At 38.9% G+C, this 17491-nt stretch overlaps 1 protein-coding gene across 4 annotated transcripts in view; it reads left to right on the forward strand.

Moving 5' to 3' along the window:
• Positions 1–17491, forward strand: part of LOC149305982 (cadherin-8-like) — a 192284-nt gene that overhangs the window by 94685 nt on the left and 80108 nt on the right. For all 4 annotated transcript variants that reach the window (XM_089476883.1, XM_089476882.1, XM_089476881.1 and 1 more), the window contains one exon: positions 7660–7779. In XM_089476883.1, coding sequence (XP_089333009.1) covers positions 7660–7779 — 120 coding nt within the window. The remainder of the gene's footprint in view (positions 1–7659; positions 7780–17491) is intronic.

Here is a 17491-nt window from a genome sequence, read left to right on the forward strand (position 1 = left end):
AATTAGAACTGAAGGTGGGAGGAAAAAGTGGGATCTGCAAAGCCCTCAGGGTAAGAAAGCATACTCGAGGCTACAGTTCGGCCTCACTTTTTATGCAGTTTTATTTCCCAGCTGTTACAATCTTTCAACAAAATAGTCTCTCCATTGAATATGAATGCATGTAAATTTCAGAGGCTCATAGCACAGCCCTTCTAGCCATAAAATTTTTATTCCCTCCCCCCGATACACACATTTCAATAGCATGCCACCCTCAGTGCTTTGCCTCTGTCCCTGACAGTGCTCTGTGCATTTTTCTTTCTGAGTAATGTACAGTTTCAGAGCCCTGACTTACATATAAAAAACAGAGCCAAAGAAACAGAACAACACGGCCCAAGTACACATAACTTTGGTTTATGAAGGTTTTTAATCTAGTTTGTCAGCAAACAGAAAGCACTACAAGTCAGAGGAGGGGGAGAAATGTGATCGAAGGAGGGCCAAGGGATTGGGGAAGGAGAACATCGTCAGGCCAGAAGCATCTCAGGCCCTGATATTTTAGGATTATAAACCTGGTGATGACACAAGGTGAAGACACTCATGATATCATGAGAAGCATGTCCAGTGCTGTCATGTGTCTGAGCCTTGGCTGATGTCACTAAGCATGATATATTAAATATCAACCAGACGTGGAAAAAGTCCCTGGAAATCCCAGGTTTTGTTCATTAACAGACAGAAAAACCACAAAGCAATGACCATGGGGAATGAAACATATAGCCTTATCACAATGCAAACAAATTCAGAAGGCAACAAAAGAAGTTGTTATTTTCCTCCCCCTTTGTTTCTGTCTCTGCATGACATTGATGCACTTTCATTCTGTTCAGGTTACAAAAGCATCCCTTTTTGCGAAACAGATTTTTCCAGCTTGGTAAAAGAGACACTTTTATGACCCTCCTTCCTTGCTTTTATCACCAGAAGAGAATTAAATTGCTTTGATGTGAATAGAAAAACGCTTCTCTTTAACTTCCTGCCAGATTTGTTTGCAATATGATAAGGCTCAAAGTGTCTCAGCTAACAATGAAATTACATTTAAAGTTAGTTAATTAAAACCTTTTGTATCTTTTTGTGTTCCACACTTAACCCTCGGTGAATAGCATTAACAGAGAAGAATCTTAAGGACAGAGCTACCTTGGAAAAAGAAATAATATGCTAAGATTTCTCTGCATGTCTTTCCAAGATGTCCTATGATAGCAAGAGCTGTGAGCCTGAAAGGAGCAAACTTTTGGACAGTGATGGCACAATCTCTAGAAAACATGTTATTTACTAAATGAACCACAACTTAAACCACAATGGTCACTTTTATGTAAAAAGAAAGAGAGAGAGAAAAATCTATGTCAAATCTGTAATCTTTTAATGAAGAAACTTGCTTCATGAAGCAGTTGGCATTGAGAGAAAGAAAGGTTGAGATTACAACACAGTCTGAATTGAATGAAAAAATGGGGCCGCCCACCTCGGCAGGCCAGCCCTGTTGCTGCCGGGGGACATCCCCGCGGCGGGAACGTGTCTCTCCCGGCAAGCGGCTCCCAGCGGCCATGGCGCGGGGCCGCTCAAGCCGCAATTGGCTCCGGGGAGCGTCTGCAGGCGGGACCTCGCGGGAGGAAGTGCCCACCGATTGGGTGGCGTCATCGGATGGTGCCGCCCGGGATTGGATGAAGGGCCAGGAGGCGGGCTTTGCTGCCCTTACCAGGCCTCCCATTGGCTGGTGGGCCTATAAAAGGCCCACGAGGCGCCAGGGCGGGCGCCATTGCTAAAGGAGCTCACCCACCCACCCTCCCTATATGGGTTGGGCTATTGTCACAACTTTGTGGGGTGGTTGCATAGGCTCTGCTGGGCGTGGTTTCCAGGGCTGCGTAGCACTGGATCGGGAGTCCATCTGGACACGGGGGTGCTGCAAGCGAGGCGGTGTTGCCATTGCGGGGGCATCATCAACACAGCGTCCCCCGTTGGCAAGGGATAGTTATGGGTGATGCACATCTGCGGAGATGTGATCAATCGCTTGGGCGACCGTTGGAACAGGAGCGTAAAAGAAAATCCCTTGCCATCCCGAAGCTTGGCCGTGACCAAGCACTGGGGGTTCATCCACTCAGCACTGGGCTGATAGCTGACAGATCCAGACCTCAGGCATTGGAGCCAACCCTACCTTATGAATTTCATATACCTTTTTTTGTTATGCTAATAAAGTTGTGGCCTTTCCTCCAATACGTGTTGTTCTCTTTGTCTGCGGCGGCATCCCTCTTAGGCAACAACCCCTTTTTAATTGCAAGAATTGCTGAGTTGATCAGAAGACAAAGTCCAAAGACCATATGTGGCAATGCCTTCATTAGGCCAAGCAAAAAGAGACAAGGAACTTTCCTCCATGCTTTTGAAACAAAAGTTTCTTTATCAGTTGAAGAATTTTTAAAAAGATCTAGCAGGTCAAACATGTAAATATGTGTGACGATTTTGGAGGCACAATGGCTTGCAGAATTTTTAGCTGTTAATTCTTCTAGGCAATGGCTGACTGAGCTAATTTTAAAGGCAAACTTAACCCTGGCAGTTGTAAACAACATCTGTACTTTCGCACCTATGCAATTAATTCAAAATACCCATATAGTGCGGAGCAGGCATTATTTTTCTTTGATGCTAAATAAAGCACCACAAAGGTGTTGGTAAGATGCGGTTGTTCCATGGCACAGCTGACCCAGACTTTGCGTGTCTGCTTCTGTTGTTAATAATAACTACTACAACAACAACAGTAATAAAAATAGCAGGAAAGCCAAGGAAAGCTGGACTGCTCGTGTTAGGCTTCTCTGTTATTCTTTCAACTCCTCTAAGAGCAGTCATATTATGCAAGTAGGGTTTGAAAAATCAAAACACTGGGCCTTCAACCTACCTTTTAGATATAATTCATGTTTTAGGGACATAGAGGTAATCTCATGTCCCATCATGCTTCCCAGTTACTTAAGAACTATGGGGGCTATTGTGGGGCTATGTGATGTGCTTCACAATAAACTACAATCTCACCACCTAAGAGATTAAATGAAAAAGAACAGTACAAGGATGCTTTGTTGTCTGGATATATATATATATATATATATATATATATATATTGAAGCCCCTTCATCCTTTTAATGAGATAGCCCAGAGGGAGATTGTGAGGGTTGGAAGCAAGTGAGATTGTAGTTTGGGAATAAGTGGAATTATTTTTATTCTTATTTATTTATTTATTTATTTATTGTCAAAAATTAAAAATTGGGCTTTTTCTTTTAATCAGCATTTGATTTTTAGGATCAAATTTTCGACATTCACGTGTGACATTTCTCCACCAGTTTTGACTTCATGAAGGAAAGAAATCAACACTTATTATACGATTATTTTTTGGGGAGGTAAGGCAGATAGCCTCAAAAAAAAGAACAAACCTGGCTGCTTCTGCCTGCCAGTTGCAAGATTCTGCCAAGTGTTGACAGCTGCTTCAGAATATGTGGACATCAAATTTGGATAGTGAGCTTTAAATATTACTGGACTAGTCACACAGATGTAGTCAGTTCCCTGATGACATTCAGCTACACAGTATTTTTGTCGGGGGGGGGGGGGGAAACAATCCATTTCAGCACTCGGAGCTGTGGAATCCACTTCATTGTGGTTTAATGGATTTCATTTTTTCTTAATGGTAAGGACAGCCCTGCATTAATTTATGTTCTTCCCCATGACCTTGCAGGGAAGCTTGGGGCATCCAAATACAACAGCTTCAGTAAATTTAGATTGTCTATTGAGATCTTGTATGGTATGCCATTTCAAGGACTGTTAATATAGGTAAGTCCATTACATTCATGGCTGCATCTACACTGCAGAATTAATGCAGTTTGACACCACATTAACTGCCATGGCTCAGTGGTGTGGGATTCTGGGATTTGTAGTTTTGTGAGATATTTAACTTTCTCTGTGAGACAGCTGTGGTGCCACAACAAACTGCAAACCCCAGGATTCCACCGCATGCAGCCATAGCAATTAAAACAGTGTCGAACTGCATTATTTCCATGGTGCAGATCAGACCATAAAGGATTGCACTGATAATTTTTTCCTACCAACCCTTTTCTATGCCATTTTTGTGTGTGTATGTGTGTGTATGTGCCTTCAACACACTTGCCAACTTAGGACAACCCTATGAATTTTCATGTGGCATCTTTATTAAGGTCAGCATTTATTTTCTAATATGCAGACTGAAAAGATGAGCCTAGAGCAAGGCAAGGAGACATAATTTGGGTTTGGTTTGGTTTTAACTTTCCTTTCAATAACAACTGAAAGAGAGGTCTGAAAAGGTATGCTATGTTCGTCTTTAGAACTTTGGATAATGATCATAAAAGAGAAACTGGTTGAGTCAAGGACAGTTCAGAGACAATAGATGATATTCAAATTTCCAGTAAAGGCTACCTCAAACTATTATAGTCGGAAATCAAAGAAAGAAAATATATCTCTTTCAAACATTGATTTTCTATGTAGCAGCTGTGTAATGGCCAGATTCTTTGAAATGTGCTATACTAAAAACTTTAATGTAACATACTTTACTGCATTATTCATCTGGAATTTAGTAGTCCTTTGATATGACCCATTCACAAAAGCTTGGAAGTTCATCTGATTCAAATATATATTTATTAAAATATTTATATGCTGTCCTTTCTCTGACAATCTGACTTTATCTGACTGGGGAACTTCCAAATAAAATCAGCTTAAAAATAAATTCATTTTGGCTACATTTTGCCAGTGTGGACGACCCGTTAGTTAGTGTCGGAGTGAAACTTGAGGGATCCAAGTTCAACTGTCCATTAAGTCATGAATGCCAATATGTGACTTTGGCCAAGAATTTCTCTAAGTCTCTTCCACCTCATAGCTATGTTGTGAGCATAAAGTGAGAGAATGAAGACTCATTTACTCCAGCCAGAGCTCATAGGGGTGAAATAGATGGGCAGAAGGAAGCAGCTTCTGGCCACTTTGGAGTCATGCCAGTTAGACAACGCATGCCCCCAAAGCAGCCAGAAGCTGTGTCAAAAGACCTTACCGCACAGGCTCTAGGAACAGGGTGAGGGACCAGGAAGGGAACGGAACAGAACGAGTGGGAGATGCATTTTACTTCACACAGAAGTCCCCATTCCTGTGTGCAGTAAAATGCATCCCCCACTTGTTCCCCACTCATTCCCGGCTCCTTTCGTCTCCTGCCTGGAGCCCCTGTGCAGTAAGTGTCAAAGCCATGCTTTGGTCTTTTGGACCGAAGCTCAGATAACTTGACTCCAGTTGGCCCCTGAATGTACAGCTTGCCTTGGGAGTAATCTGTGTGGTCAGCAGGGTTTGGACCCACTTCTTGCTGGATTGGACTTGGGCTGCTCTTGCCTGCCTGCCTGCTGTGGCCCATAGAAGAATTGATGGGATATAAATGTGACCCAAATAAATACATCCTATTTCTGCTGGAATCGGCCTTTACTTAAAGAAAACCCCTCTCGTCATGAACTTTTAATTTAATTTTATTTGACTACAATATTTTTAGGCCATATTGGACCCCAAAACACAGGCTTCTAAACAAATTTTATATCCAAACATACATTTATAATTGGGGAATGATAGTTCTTAAAAAAACAATAAAAATCTGGCACCATGTTTCTTCATTTCAGAAATGTGAAAACTAAAGGAAAACTTGTGTTCCAATCTGCACAAGGCAGTGCAGCTGAAAACTGGATCAAATGTACCAATGATCCCCCAAAAAATTGAAATCCTCAGATATTCTGATATAAACCTTGGCTGAGAAGTCTGAAAACCCAAGAGTACCCTATTCAATCACTATTAATGTTTGTTTAATCAGTATTAATATTTCTTTAATGTTGCTGATGGATGATTTGTTGTTCTTGTGTGCCGTCAAATTGTTTCTGACTTATGGAGACCCCAAGGTTACCCATTCACTGCAGATTTGTTCAGAGGTTTGCCATTGCTTTTCTCTGAAATAGTGTAACTTCCCTAAGATCACTCAGTGGCTTTCAGTGGCCAAGCAGGGATTTGAACTCTGCTTTCCTAGAATCTTAGTCCAACACTCAAACCATTGCACCACACTGAGTCTAAAATGAAGTTATACCAATTAGAGGGTGGTGTGTGTGTGTGTGTGTGTGTGTATGATTGTATGTTTTATGCATTTTAATTTTATTCCTAATATGTTTCATTAGCTGCCTTAGAAATACTCACTTGTAAAGCAAATTACCCCCCAAAATATGTAGAGAGTGCTGTGGGATGCTCTCAATTTTAGTGCACATGATATCTACCCTTATCAGATTGGGTAACATGTAAAATTGGATTTATTCACAAAGCAGGCCTCCTCCTCCCTCCTCTTTCTTCTTCTTCTTCTTCTCTCTCTCTCTCTCTCTGGTTTTGTTATGTACAATGTCATTCATAGTTGATGACAAATCTTTTATCTGCTGCGGTTACAAGTTTCAGTTTTTCATGCTCTCTGGATTTTAATGTTTTAGTGTAGCTTCATTTCTTTGATCATTTTTACACTTTAATGTTTATTGTATTTTATGATTTGGCTTGCAGTATTATGTAATTTACCTTGAAATATTATGATGAAGAAGACATAATCATCTGCAGCATTATCAGCATTCCCTCTAATAGGAACTCCAGTCCTCTCACATCAGCTGGAGCGGAATCCAAGTGGAACCACTGAAAAATAAGACGCAGGGCTTATTTGTTTTATTTATTTAAATATCTGTTTATTAAAATGTTTATATCTCAGCCTTTATCATGGCATCTCAGGGTGGCATACAGTATAACTAATGTAAAACATTTCCAGGCTGAAACTATAAATAATTACACAAGATAAAAACATATGAAACAAAACAATGCTTCCTGAAGTATAGAGGTATATAGATGTCTTCACTGGCATTTAAATGTAGAGCAGAAGCAAATTGGAACTATCTCCTCAAAAAGCCTCTTTCCCTTGCTCTCTCTCTCTATATATATATGTGTGTGTGTGTGTGTGTGTGTGTGTGTGTGTGTGTGTGTGTGTGTATTATATAAGTCTGGTGTGCATTTCTAGGTAAACACAGTCAATGTAGCCTCAGCATGAGGAGCAATCCCAGAATACATAATACTTTCATATCATTATACAGCTGGAGTTGACCTCAAAGATCATCCATTACAAGGATGGAGAAGATGTAACCATTCAGATATTCTAGGATTAGAAATTGAAAGAATATTCAAAGGAAGATGAGTATGTTCCATCTTGTGCCTGAAACTAGAATTGAACTTGTAGTCATTCACATGCCAGCACAGCTGATGATGATGATGATGATGATATAGTAGCATAAAAGCCTCCCGCTATGAATGGACCCAAAGTTTTATATTTATCTGAAATATTCTTACAAAATAATGCACTATATGAAATAAAATAGTTTTGGGTATTTTTTTGACTATTTGAGAAGAGGCTTGCTTGCTCTGGTATCTGCTCTTTCTTTACTGTTGCGATAACACTTAACTTTTATTTTCCCTATCAGCAGTGACTTAATATTTGAAAGTACGGACCATGGGTTGGATTTTTCCTTAAGGTTTGCAGACGTATATTATGAAGGCTGAGATTTTCAACCAGCTTCTTTTCTTCTTTTTCTTTAGGTACTTATGTAACTAAAGTGACAGCCACTGATGCTGACGATCCTGTTTACGGAAACAGTGCCAAGCTGGTCTATAGTATCTTGGAAGGGCAGCCTTACTTTTCAGTTGAACCACATACAGGTAGGTGCTTCTGAATGCCAGCTTTCCCTAGGTTACATGATATGAAAGAAATGCTGCTTCTAATGTGCGGCTTTGTTCGCTGCGTTTAAACCTAATGCGTAGGTAGGTGGCTGTCAACATTAGTCAATCTGTAGAGCATAAGTATCTGACTCACTTCCAGTGCTGCTCGGAAAGGCTTGACAAAGTACAGAGATGAAAAGAAGAAAAGGGTTATTTACTAATGCTACTGAGAAAACCGAGAGTGACACAGAAGAAAAGACCAAGTCAAAGTCTCACTATTATCACTGGAAACAACTAGATTTTAACAGGCTTTGTTTGAATCTCCTTGTGTCTTTTGGGTGTAATGTTCATAGGTACACTGGCTTCCTTGGCAGATAGCTAAATCTTTATTTTATTATTGACATGGAACATGTGTGTGTGCATACACAGAAAATCATACAATGGAAGACTTGAGGTTCAATGGAAAAACACATACTTTGTTTTCCCGTCTTACTGGTGTTCATCAAGTGGAATCCCTCCTATTATTTATTCCCTGTTCTAGTTATCAAAAATGTTTATCTAGTTCCTTGTAATTCAAGGTTTCCTAATCAACCTCCAAAGAATCCTCTGAAATAAATTAGGGTCATCAAAGTTGTTCCAAGCTACTTATTTTATGGAACCAATATTGTGCTTCCCTTTCACAAAAATACACTCAAGGCAGCTTGCATTTATATCTAACAAATACAATTAAAATGTGCAAACATTTTAAAAAGCAATCCTAACCAATGCCATAGTAATTATTTTGTATATCTGATTTGTTGTTGTTTTCCCCTCCTTGGTGTGTTTTTTACTGGGGAAAAAAGACAACAGGGAACAGGATCAGGTTGCAAAAACAAAATGAAAATAAATCTGGAGATAGATCTCTAAAATATAATTCTAGCATTTCTTGCTCTAGAATTGGTTTGGGAATCATATGAAACTTCAAAATCCAGCCCAGGAATGGAAATAATCTTCATTTAAAAAGTCAAAATGTTTTGTAAGTATCAAGAACCCACAATATTTGCTGTTTGAGGCTTCTGTACAAAATTGTGTGCCTGATATTTCTATGTTGAAATATTTTCTGCTCAAAAAGGTTGTTCTTCCATAGAAAATACTGTACTTTTTATGCATTTTATGCAAAATTTGCACTTGGGTAGTTTTAATAGTAAACCGTTGAAATATCCTTTCCTATTCAGAAAATGATGTTTTCTGTGCAAAAAAGAAGAGGTAAAAGCTACTTTCAGCATAAAACACCCATGTGCAAATTTTGTGTGGATTGCATCCTGATTTGCAAATCGACTTTGAAAACCAGATAGCTTTTCAAGACCTCACAATGGGAAGAAAATTACTAAACTAATTCTCACAATGGGAAGGAAATCACTGAATTACTTCTCACAATGGGAAGGAAGTCATTAAAAGGAACTTAATCCATATAACTTTCACATATTGTCCTATTTTTAAATCAACCCATTTTTTAAAAATTGCATGAAATTTTGCACACATGCACACAATGCACACCATGTTTATTTTCTTTCAAAATTTGTGATATATATATATATACACACACACTCACATCCACACACACACACATCCACACACACATTCTCTGAGCCAAGAACTGTGTTGAAACATTAGCAAATATAGAAGCTGGTGAATAATGAAATTCCAATTTGTACACTATTAGGGAGGGTGACAAAATGTCACAATGCATATTTTAGAGGGTGAAATGCATGTATATGTGTGCGTGTATGCATATAAACCTTCAGGATATATGTCAACCCATCGTAACCCCATGAATTTTATATGGATTTACTAAACAAGGATTATTCAGAGTTGGTTTTGCCAGTTCCTTCCTCAGAAATATACCCCATCCAAGTACTAAACAAGGCTGACCCTGCTTAGATTCAAAGATCAGAAGGGATTTGGTGCCGGTGCTGGTGATACATATAATATCCATATTTTCTGGAGGAAATACACACACATGCAAATACTGATGCATTTTAAAAGTGCTGGTTAATGAGGAAATAATGTAGAACACACTTATATAATTCAGAAATATCCCGTTTCCTTACTGTAGCCATTAGCATCCAGCTCTTGTTCTAGAATCCATGAAACACTGCATAGAATTCAGAGTCAACTAAATCCCCCCTCGCAACATACCTTACTTCCTAACCATATATCATATTCATCTAGATGCTTGACAGTCCCTAATTTTGCAGGCAAGAAGAAAAACAAGGACTGCATGATGACTATAGTCACAATAGCCAAGGCCGTAAATTCTGAAGATTTCTATAATACAAAGCAGAATAATCAGAATCTGAGTTGTTTGTTATGAATTGTGGTCCAGGAAACAATGTCTAAGGGCTTTTTCAATAATCAGTTAAAACTCGTCTTCTATTCTGCGCCTTCCCAAATTCTCAGTATGTAGTAGATTTTTCTTGTGTAAGAAATATGTTAACATGGTGTTTGCTTGATTTTCTCCATTGGTGATACTCTTTCTCTTTGTGGGTGAGTCCTTGTGCCCTTATAATTTTTCAGCCACTCCTTGGGTTTAGCATCCACTGGACAAACAGATGTGTTTTACATTGGATTTGTACTTGTGCGACTGGTTCTTTCTATAATCTTTTACATAAAATACTTCCAGATTTGTGTGTGTGTGTACATATCTCCAAATTGCCTGTCAACTTATGGAGACCCCATGAATTTCATAGGGTTTCCCAGGTGAAGAATACTTAGAGGTGCTTTTGCTTGTCACTATTAAAGAAAGAAAGAAAGAAAGAAAGAAAGAAAGAAAGAAAGAAAGAAAGAAAGAAAATTTTATTTATATCCCACCTCTCTGTCCAAGACAACCAGGGCAGCTTACAAGTTAAAACAATACAGACCTGTATTCCAGAATCCCAACCCTCTAAAATAACAATTTAAAACATACCTTAAAATCGACAAACATAAACAGTTCCATCAGTGGCTATAACAGATTCAGAGGGTAATGGGTTCCAGTTTTGGTGGCTGGTATCTATTTCAGCTTCACCTTGATGTTTACTGTATATAAGTCTAGAAATGGTACTCCAAAAATGACTCAGGCAATCTGAGTCAATTTATCCATGCACTGCACAATAACTCTTACTATTTTTAATAAAGGACCCATCCTCTGGTAAAAGGCACTGAGCCCCTTCTACTCTCTCATCCAGCCAGCCTTTAGTGTGAGAGCAAAAGTTATGCCTGCCTGAATTTTGCAAGTTCTTTGCAAAGGATTGCTTTCCTTTGCTTCATTATGTTACATGCCCCTAGGTTTTACCCTCAAATTGTCCATGGTCCATATAAAAATCCATAATTTTGTCCCCAAAACATGTCCTCAACTTGTGCAGGAGTTCAACCTATAATCAAGTATATAAGGTAATTAGGAATTCTTTCTAAAAAGTTCAAATCAAAGGGATGGAAGTGAGACAGTTTTGTGGGGAAGAATTCAATATGCCTGCAGTTATACAGGAACATAAAACCCTTGCATTCAAGCACAATGCAATAGGTTCCTCAAGAAGCCACCTGTTTAGAGGACAAACGCTTTCAAAAACAGCATTAAAAAAGAAATATGCTACTGGCTTATTTTTTTATTTTTTTATTTTTCTATAATCTCAACATTTGCAAAAAGTAGGTATGATAATATCTTGTATGCCGCATGGACACTTTTATGGGACTTTATGTGCAATTGTTAGAAAGCCAGAAGTAATAGATCAAGTGTAGCTACAGGTTCCAGCGGTTTGTGGCATTCTAAATTAAACCTTCCAGAGGCATGGTATGCATAAAACATGCAGATGATATAGGATTCTGGATGCATCTCTGGGAGCTGAACAGTTTTTCAGTTTGAATAGCATTGTTGTTTACAAGAGCAAGTGGAAGAGGTGCAGACATGCCTCAGGATGCGAAAATCTGTCAGTTCCAATTTCATTGGTTCTCAGAACTCTACCTGCATTTTTTGTTCTATACAAGTTCCACAGTGGCTTGGTTACTTCTCTTCATCCTTCATGGAAATGCAGGGATTTGCAGGGTGCAGACCAACTGATTTGGGGGTCCCCCATTGACCATATTATGTTTGTAAACATTTTTCAAAAATACACCCGATGAGTCATGCACATTTACTTTTGTGTAGTTTGAAAAATGAAAGAAAAAGTGTCTAATGCACAGAATTTTCTGCCAGTTGAAACCACTATGAGTGTACTTTTGTACATAGGAGGGAAATGGGATGAACTATTAAAGAATCCCAGTTAGTGTGATTTTCTCTTCCATCCTTAGACATTCCTCACCTTGGTCATGGGCCATAATCCAAACTTTGAATGTGAGAGCTTACAAGGTGAATGTCTAGTGCAGAGCGATGCATAACTTAATGTTTAAATCCCCCAAGAAATAATAGGCACAATAGACCAAACAAGCTCAACCTTTAGTTATCAAGGAGTATTTTACTTCAGATCCTGGATCCTATCATTATTGACCATGCTGCAGAAGGTTCTGGGAGATGGCTGGATGGAACAGAGATGTAGGACATCTTCCTAAGATACAAGCCCTTGCAAGGCTTATTCTTGCATTTATCTAAATTCTCTGGGTTCCCCCACCCTGCTTATTTCATTAGATGTTAGAAATCTGAATATATGTCAGATGAAGGGACAATCACTGATATGGTTGGTTTACAGTAACTGTAGGCGAAGAGATTCAGCAAGGCTGCAATTGTTGTATAGAAGAGGGAACAGTATTTGTCGTTTTCCTTTGAATATAATAAATTGTGGGTGAAACCTTTTCAGACCACTAAAGAAGGCAACACAGTTGATACACATTTGGTGCATTTCATATATATAATCATATATGATTATTCGAGTGTTATATTTAAGAATGGCATAGTCATTTGAGTTTTGGACTAGGACTCCTGGAAGCCATGCTCAGCCACGCAAACCCACTGTGGGGACTTTGGTTAGGCCATAGAGTCTCAGCCTCAGAGGAAGGCAGTGACAACTCCCTTCTCCACCAATTTTGTGAAGAAAACCCCATAATGAGGTTTCCAAAGGCTGCTGCCCCACTGCAGAAATAAAGCAATCTGATACTACTTTAACTTCCATAATGCAATGGTATGTAATTCCGGGATTTGCAGTTTGGTCGGGCACCAGAGCTCTCTGACAGGGAAGGCTAAATATCTCACAAAACTACAAATCCCAGAGTTCCATAGCACTAAGTCAGAATAATTAACATAATGTCAAACTGTTTTATTTCTGCAGTGTGGCAACAGTCTTAGTGTTTCCATAAATCAGAAACTGTTTGAGGGGACGCAACTGCAAGAACAACAAGAACAGATGTGCAGTGTATCTACATATATTTGGACAAATTTTATTATCCCAGTTTGTCAGTTGTTTTCTTGTCATGGTCTGTTCATCAATGGACAAGATTCTTTATTCTGTCTGTATGCTTGCAAACACTAAGGGATCTTAGAAAGTATTTTTTCCCCTTAAGGAGCAGAAAAACTCAAAATGAACAGCTTGTCATACAATATAAATTCAGTGTACTATGACACTAAATTAGGGATGTATCCTCCACATTGGACCCAGTCATTAAAACCTCCATAAATCACAGCAATTGCCTGCCACTTTCCTGGGAGGTTATAACTTTATTTGTGTGCGTGTGTTCCTTGTTGATAAGTTGGCTTTTTAATATCATTTATAAAGGCATGCAAATGATATATATTCTGTAATAACTCATGGGCTTCCAGACCTCTTTGCAGTTTCTTCCCCTGTGGCTGATTACTCGAAGTTGCTCAGAAATTGTTCTCATTTTTCAGCTTGTGCCAAGATGGGTACTAAATCACAAAAGTCATTATTACAATTACAATTATCATAATGGCACATAATCTGAAGTGACACCTCATTCTGTTATGGAGACATGGGGTGACCAAAAGAGAAAGAGAGAGAGAGAGAGAGAGGAGGAGGAGGAGGAGGAACAGGAGGAGAAAAAGAAGCCAGGCTGCACTTGACTTTTTTGCATTTCATAGGAATTCAAAAAATAATGTAAAAATTATAGAAAATGGAAGGTTGCATACATATGAAAGAACAGAAAAAATGAATATTTAAAAACAAAAAACCTTGTATAGAATGAATGAACAATTCCAGGCAGGAAATAAAAAATGCCATCTTCAGAGTCTCCAAATTTTAATGGCTCCGGGATACCCCCCGTGGATACCAAAATCCATGGATGCTCAAATTCCATTAGATACACTGGTGTAGTAAAATGATCTTATTGAATTAATCTTTTAAACAGGAGTTGCCAAGGATGGTGCACTGGATTTTATGCATGCATGATATCTGCTCTGCAAAGAGATGCTTTCCCCCCTCTCCATTCTGGTAAAGAGAAATGAAAGCGAAGTCTGAGATTTAGCCCTGCCTTGGATTTTTCCCCCATTAGAGATAATAGCTTTGCAAAGTTTTAAAGAAGTGTTTCCCATTTCTTTTCCTAAGGAGATTTGCCAGTGAATGTTTATTTTTTATTTTTAATTAGATTCAACTCCTGATCCAGAACTAATAACTCCTTAATCTCCTTGTACCACATTATTCACAATAATGCCTGGTTCAGCCACAGGCTTCTCATGACCCATTGAGGGGCTGTATCCTAGTATTGCCACGGCTAGGTTTCAAAAGTGTGTCTTTGGAAAGCTCTGTTTCTGAGTTCATTAGCTGTGGAGCTTGCAATGGTGTCATTATCTCATGTCTGTGGTTCTTGGCTTCTAATGTAGCGCTTACAATGTATCTCCAGTGTGTCTGCATTTAGAACATTATGAGCAGTTTTAGCAACCTGTCTAGAACTAACTAGTGCAACAGAACATATAGGAAACAACAATGAAGATAATTAGAACAGGAAATAACTCTGGAGATGGGACCAAAATAGCCCAGTATTCCAGTTGTAATTGAAATGTGGGAAATGTGTAATATACGGTTGTTGCATGCCTTCATGTCATTTTCCAACGCTGGATCTAATAATACTTACTTCCAAGTATATAGTAGGCATGAAAGTTTTCTTTCAATAGGGCAGAAATGTAATCGGTAATTCTGAATCAGGATTATAAGCTCATTAGTTACTAAACATAGTGTTAATGGACTTCAGCCTAACTCTGGCCTCATACAGACTGCCAAAATAAAGCTGCTTCAGGTCACTTTGGAGGTATACTGTTTAAATGATGCATGCATCCTAAGAGCCCAGAAGTTATGCCAAAACCATGCTCCAGTCCTTAATACTGGATCGTGGCTTGGCGCAGCTTCCGGACTCTTAGGACGCATGCATCATTTAAACAGCATACCTTCAAAGTGACCCGAAGCAGCCTGTCTGTATGGGGTCTCTTTTTGGCCTAAATCCAGCCCCCCCCCCCCCCCCAGCTAGACTACTAACCCCATTGGATCAGTGTGTCATCATTTTACAAAAAATATTTATCACCTTACACCCAACGAGGGTCACAAGGTGATGTATAACACTCAAAAAACACAACAGGAAACACAATAGTGATTCTTTTAAAATTGTCAGATTTTGGGAAGGCTCAGACAGGAAGAGATTGTATTTCAAAGAATCTGTCCCCAAGCTCTTTAGTGTTTCGTTGAACAAAAACAGCACCTTGAACTGAAGCTGAACTGAACAAATTGGAAGCCAATACAGCAATAATGTGTGGTCTCCAAGCACACACTATAGACAATAGTCTGGGCAGTGCACTTTTTCAAATTGTTGTTTCTGAACATTTTTCAGAGACAGTTTCTTGAATAGCACATTTAATTAGTAGTCTAACTGGTAGGTAATTCAGGCGTTAACCACACTGGCCAAATCCCAGTACAGCTGGATTTCATAGAATCCTAGAGATGGAAGAGACCTCAAGGGCCATCCAGTCCAACCCCCTACCATCCAGGAACACACAATTGAAGCACCTCCAACAGATGGCCATCCAGCCTCTGTTTAAAAACCCTCAAAGAAAGAGTCTCCACCAGTCTTCAAGGCAGCGTGTTCCACTGTCAAACAGCTCTTACTCTCAGGAAGTTCTTCCTAATATTGAGGTGGGATCTGTTCTCCTATGCAGCGGTACGTCATAATAGCAGTGCCAGTCTGTACACTGTGCTGCCATTTTGACGCCCTCATCTTGTTTTTTTGGGGGGGGGGCATGGCCAGTATTCTACATCAACTAATACGGAACATACCCCTCCTTCCAGAAATCCCTTTTGTTGCTCATGTTAAAAAGAAGCCATAGACTTCATTTTCATGCAAGAGTTGATGCAGCACTTCACTATTCCCCCCCCCCCCCCACAATGACATATTGAAATATTGAGGAAATGTTTCATGTTGAGAATTTTACGAAATTCAAATATTCTTTATATACATACAGAGGATATAGTGATACAATGAACTGATAGATTTTAAGTCCCATCTGGCAAGGATCGGACATATTCTTCTGTCCGTAGTTGAGACTTGCTGTTCTTTGATGTGATTCACAAGACTTTGTTTCAAAATCATATCAGAAAATATAGACTCATAAATCAGCTGGTTTTCTGTAAATAAATCGTGATGAGCATCCCACATCCCATTATTTTTAGGTTGTTCCTTGTCCAAGGATTATGAGTTTCATAAGGTAACTGGCAGGTTTTCCCTCTAATATAAAAGCTGGTCATTGTGAGTGAATGGGTCGTCTTGGTCCACTCTAACCAAATCAATGCATATTTCATACCAATTCTTAATCAAAAGTAGCCTTTATGAATATCAGTTGGAACTTATTTCCTGATAAAACTTTTAATTATTCTACTTCTGCATTGCATATGTTCTTTTTCGTCTCTTCACTGATTGTCAGCTTTGTGTCACCAGAATTGTTTTGAGAGAGTGAACTGGCTTCTTTTCTGGCTTACATTTTGTTTGTATTAACCCAGAAATGTGTACAAGGTCATCTTTGCAATCTCATTAACTCCCAGAAATACCCTTAGTAATATCTGAGCAAATCCATTAAATGCAGTGTGGTTGCACAGGTGTGCAATTGAGACCATGTACCATGAGACCAATCTGAACATGAAAGTGGTGCATAATGAGGAAGGCTGTTTATTAAATGGAGCACATTAGAAAGGGACTGTCCAATCTTCAGCAGTTAAAGTTTCCAGGAGGAACTGTGCTTAAGCTGTAAAACCCTGAAACAGTTCTTAGGCTAGCAGCAGACTATAGTTGGCCCTCTGTATCCACAGATTCTTTATCCACAGATTCAACCATCCATGACTTTAAAATATTTAAAAAACATATAAATTCCAAAACCAAGCCCTGATTTTGACATTTTATATAAGGAACAATGGGACTTGACCATCCATGGATTTTGGTATCCATGAGTTGTCCTGGAACCAAACCCCAGCAGATGCCAATAGCCCACTGTACAACAGATTTACTTTTTAATATTATCAAAGTGTTTCCCATTTTGGTATGTTTTTAAAATGATTATTTAATCTTTAGAGAAATGTATGGCCCTTTTAATATAGATAGATAGATAGATAGATAGATAGATAGATAGATAGATAGATAGATAGAATGGTCTTTCCATTCCCACTTATAACACAGCTTCCTGATCCATGTAGATATTCTCTGCGGTGCAGTTTATTCTATACGATGATGTTGTTTTAAATATAGTTTTATACAAATGCGATCTAAGATAAATTCT

This window comes from Sceloporus occidentalis, unplaced genomic scaffold, assembly GCF_023333645.1.
Source record: "Sceloporus occidentalis isolate IW3139 unplaced genomic scaffold, rSceOcc1.0.p SCAF_10, whole genome shotgun sequence".
NCBI lineage: Eukaryota > Metazoa > Chordata > Lepidosauria > Squamata > Phrynosomatidae > Sceloporus > Sceloporus occidentalis.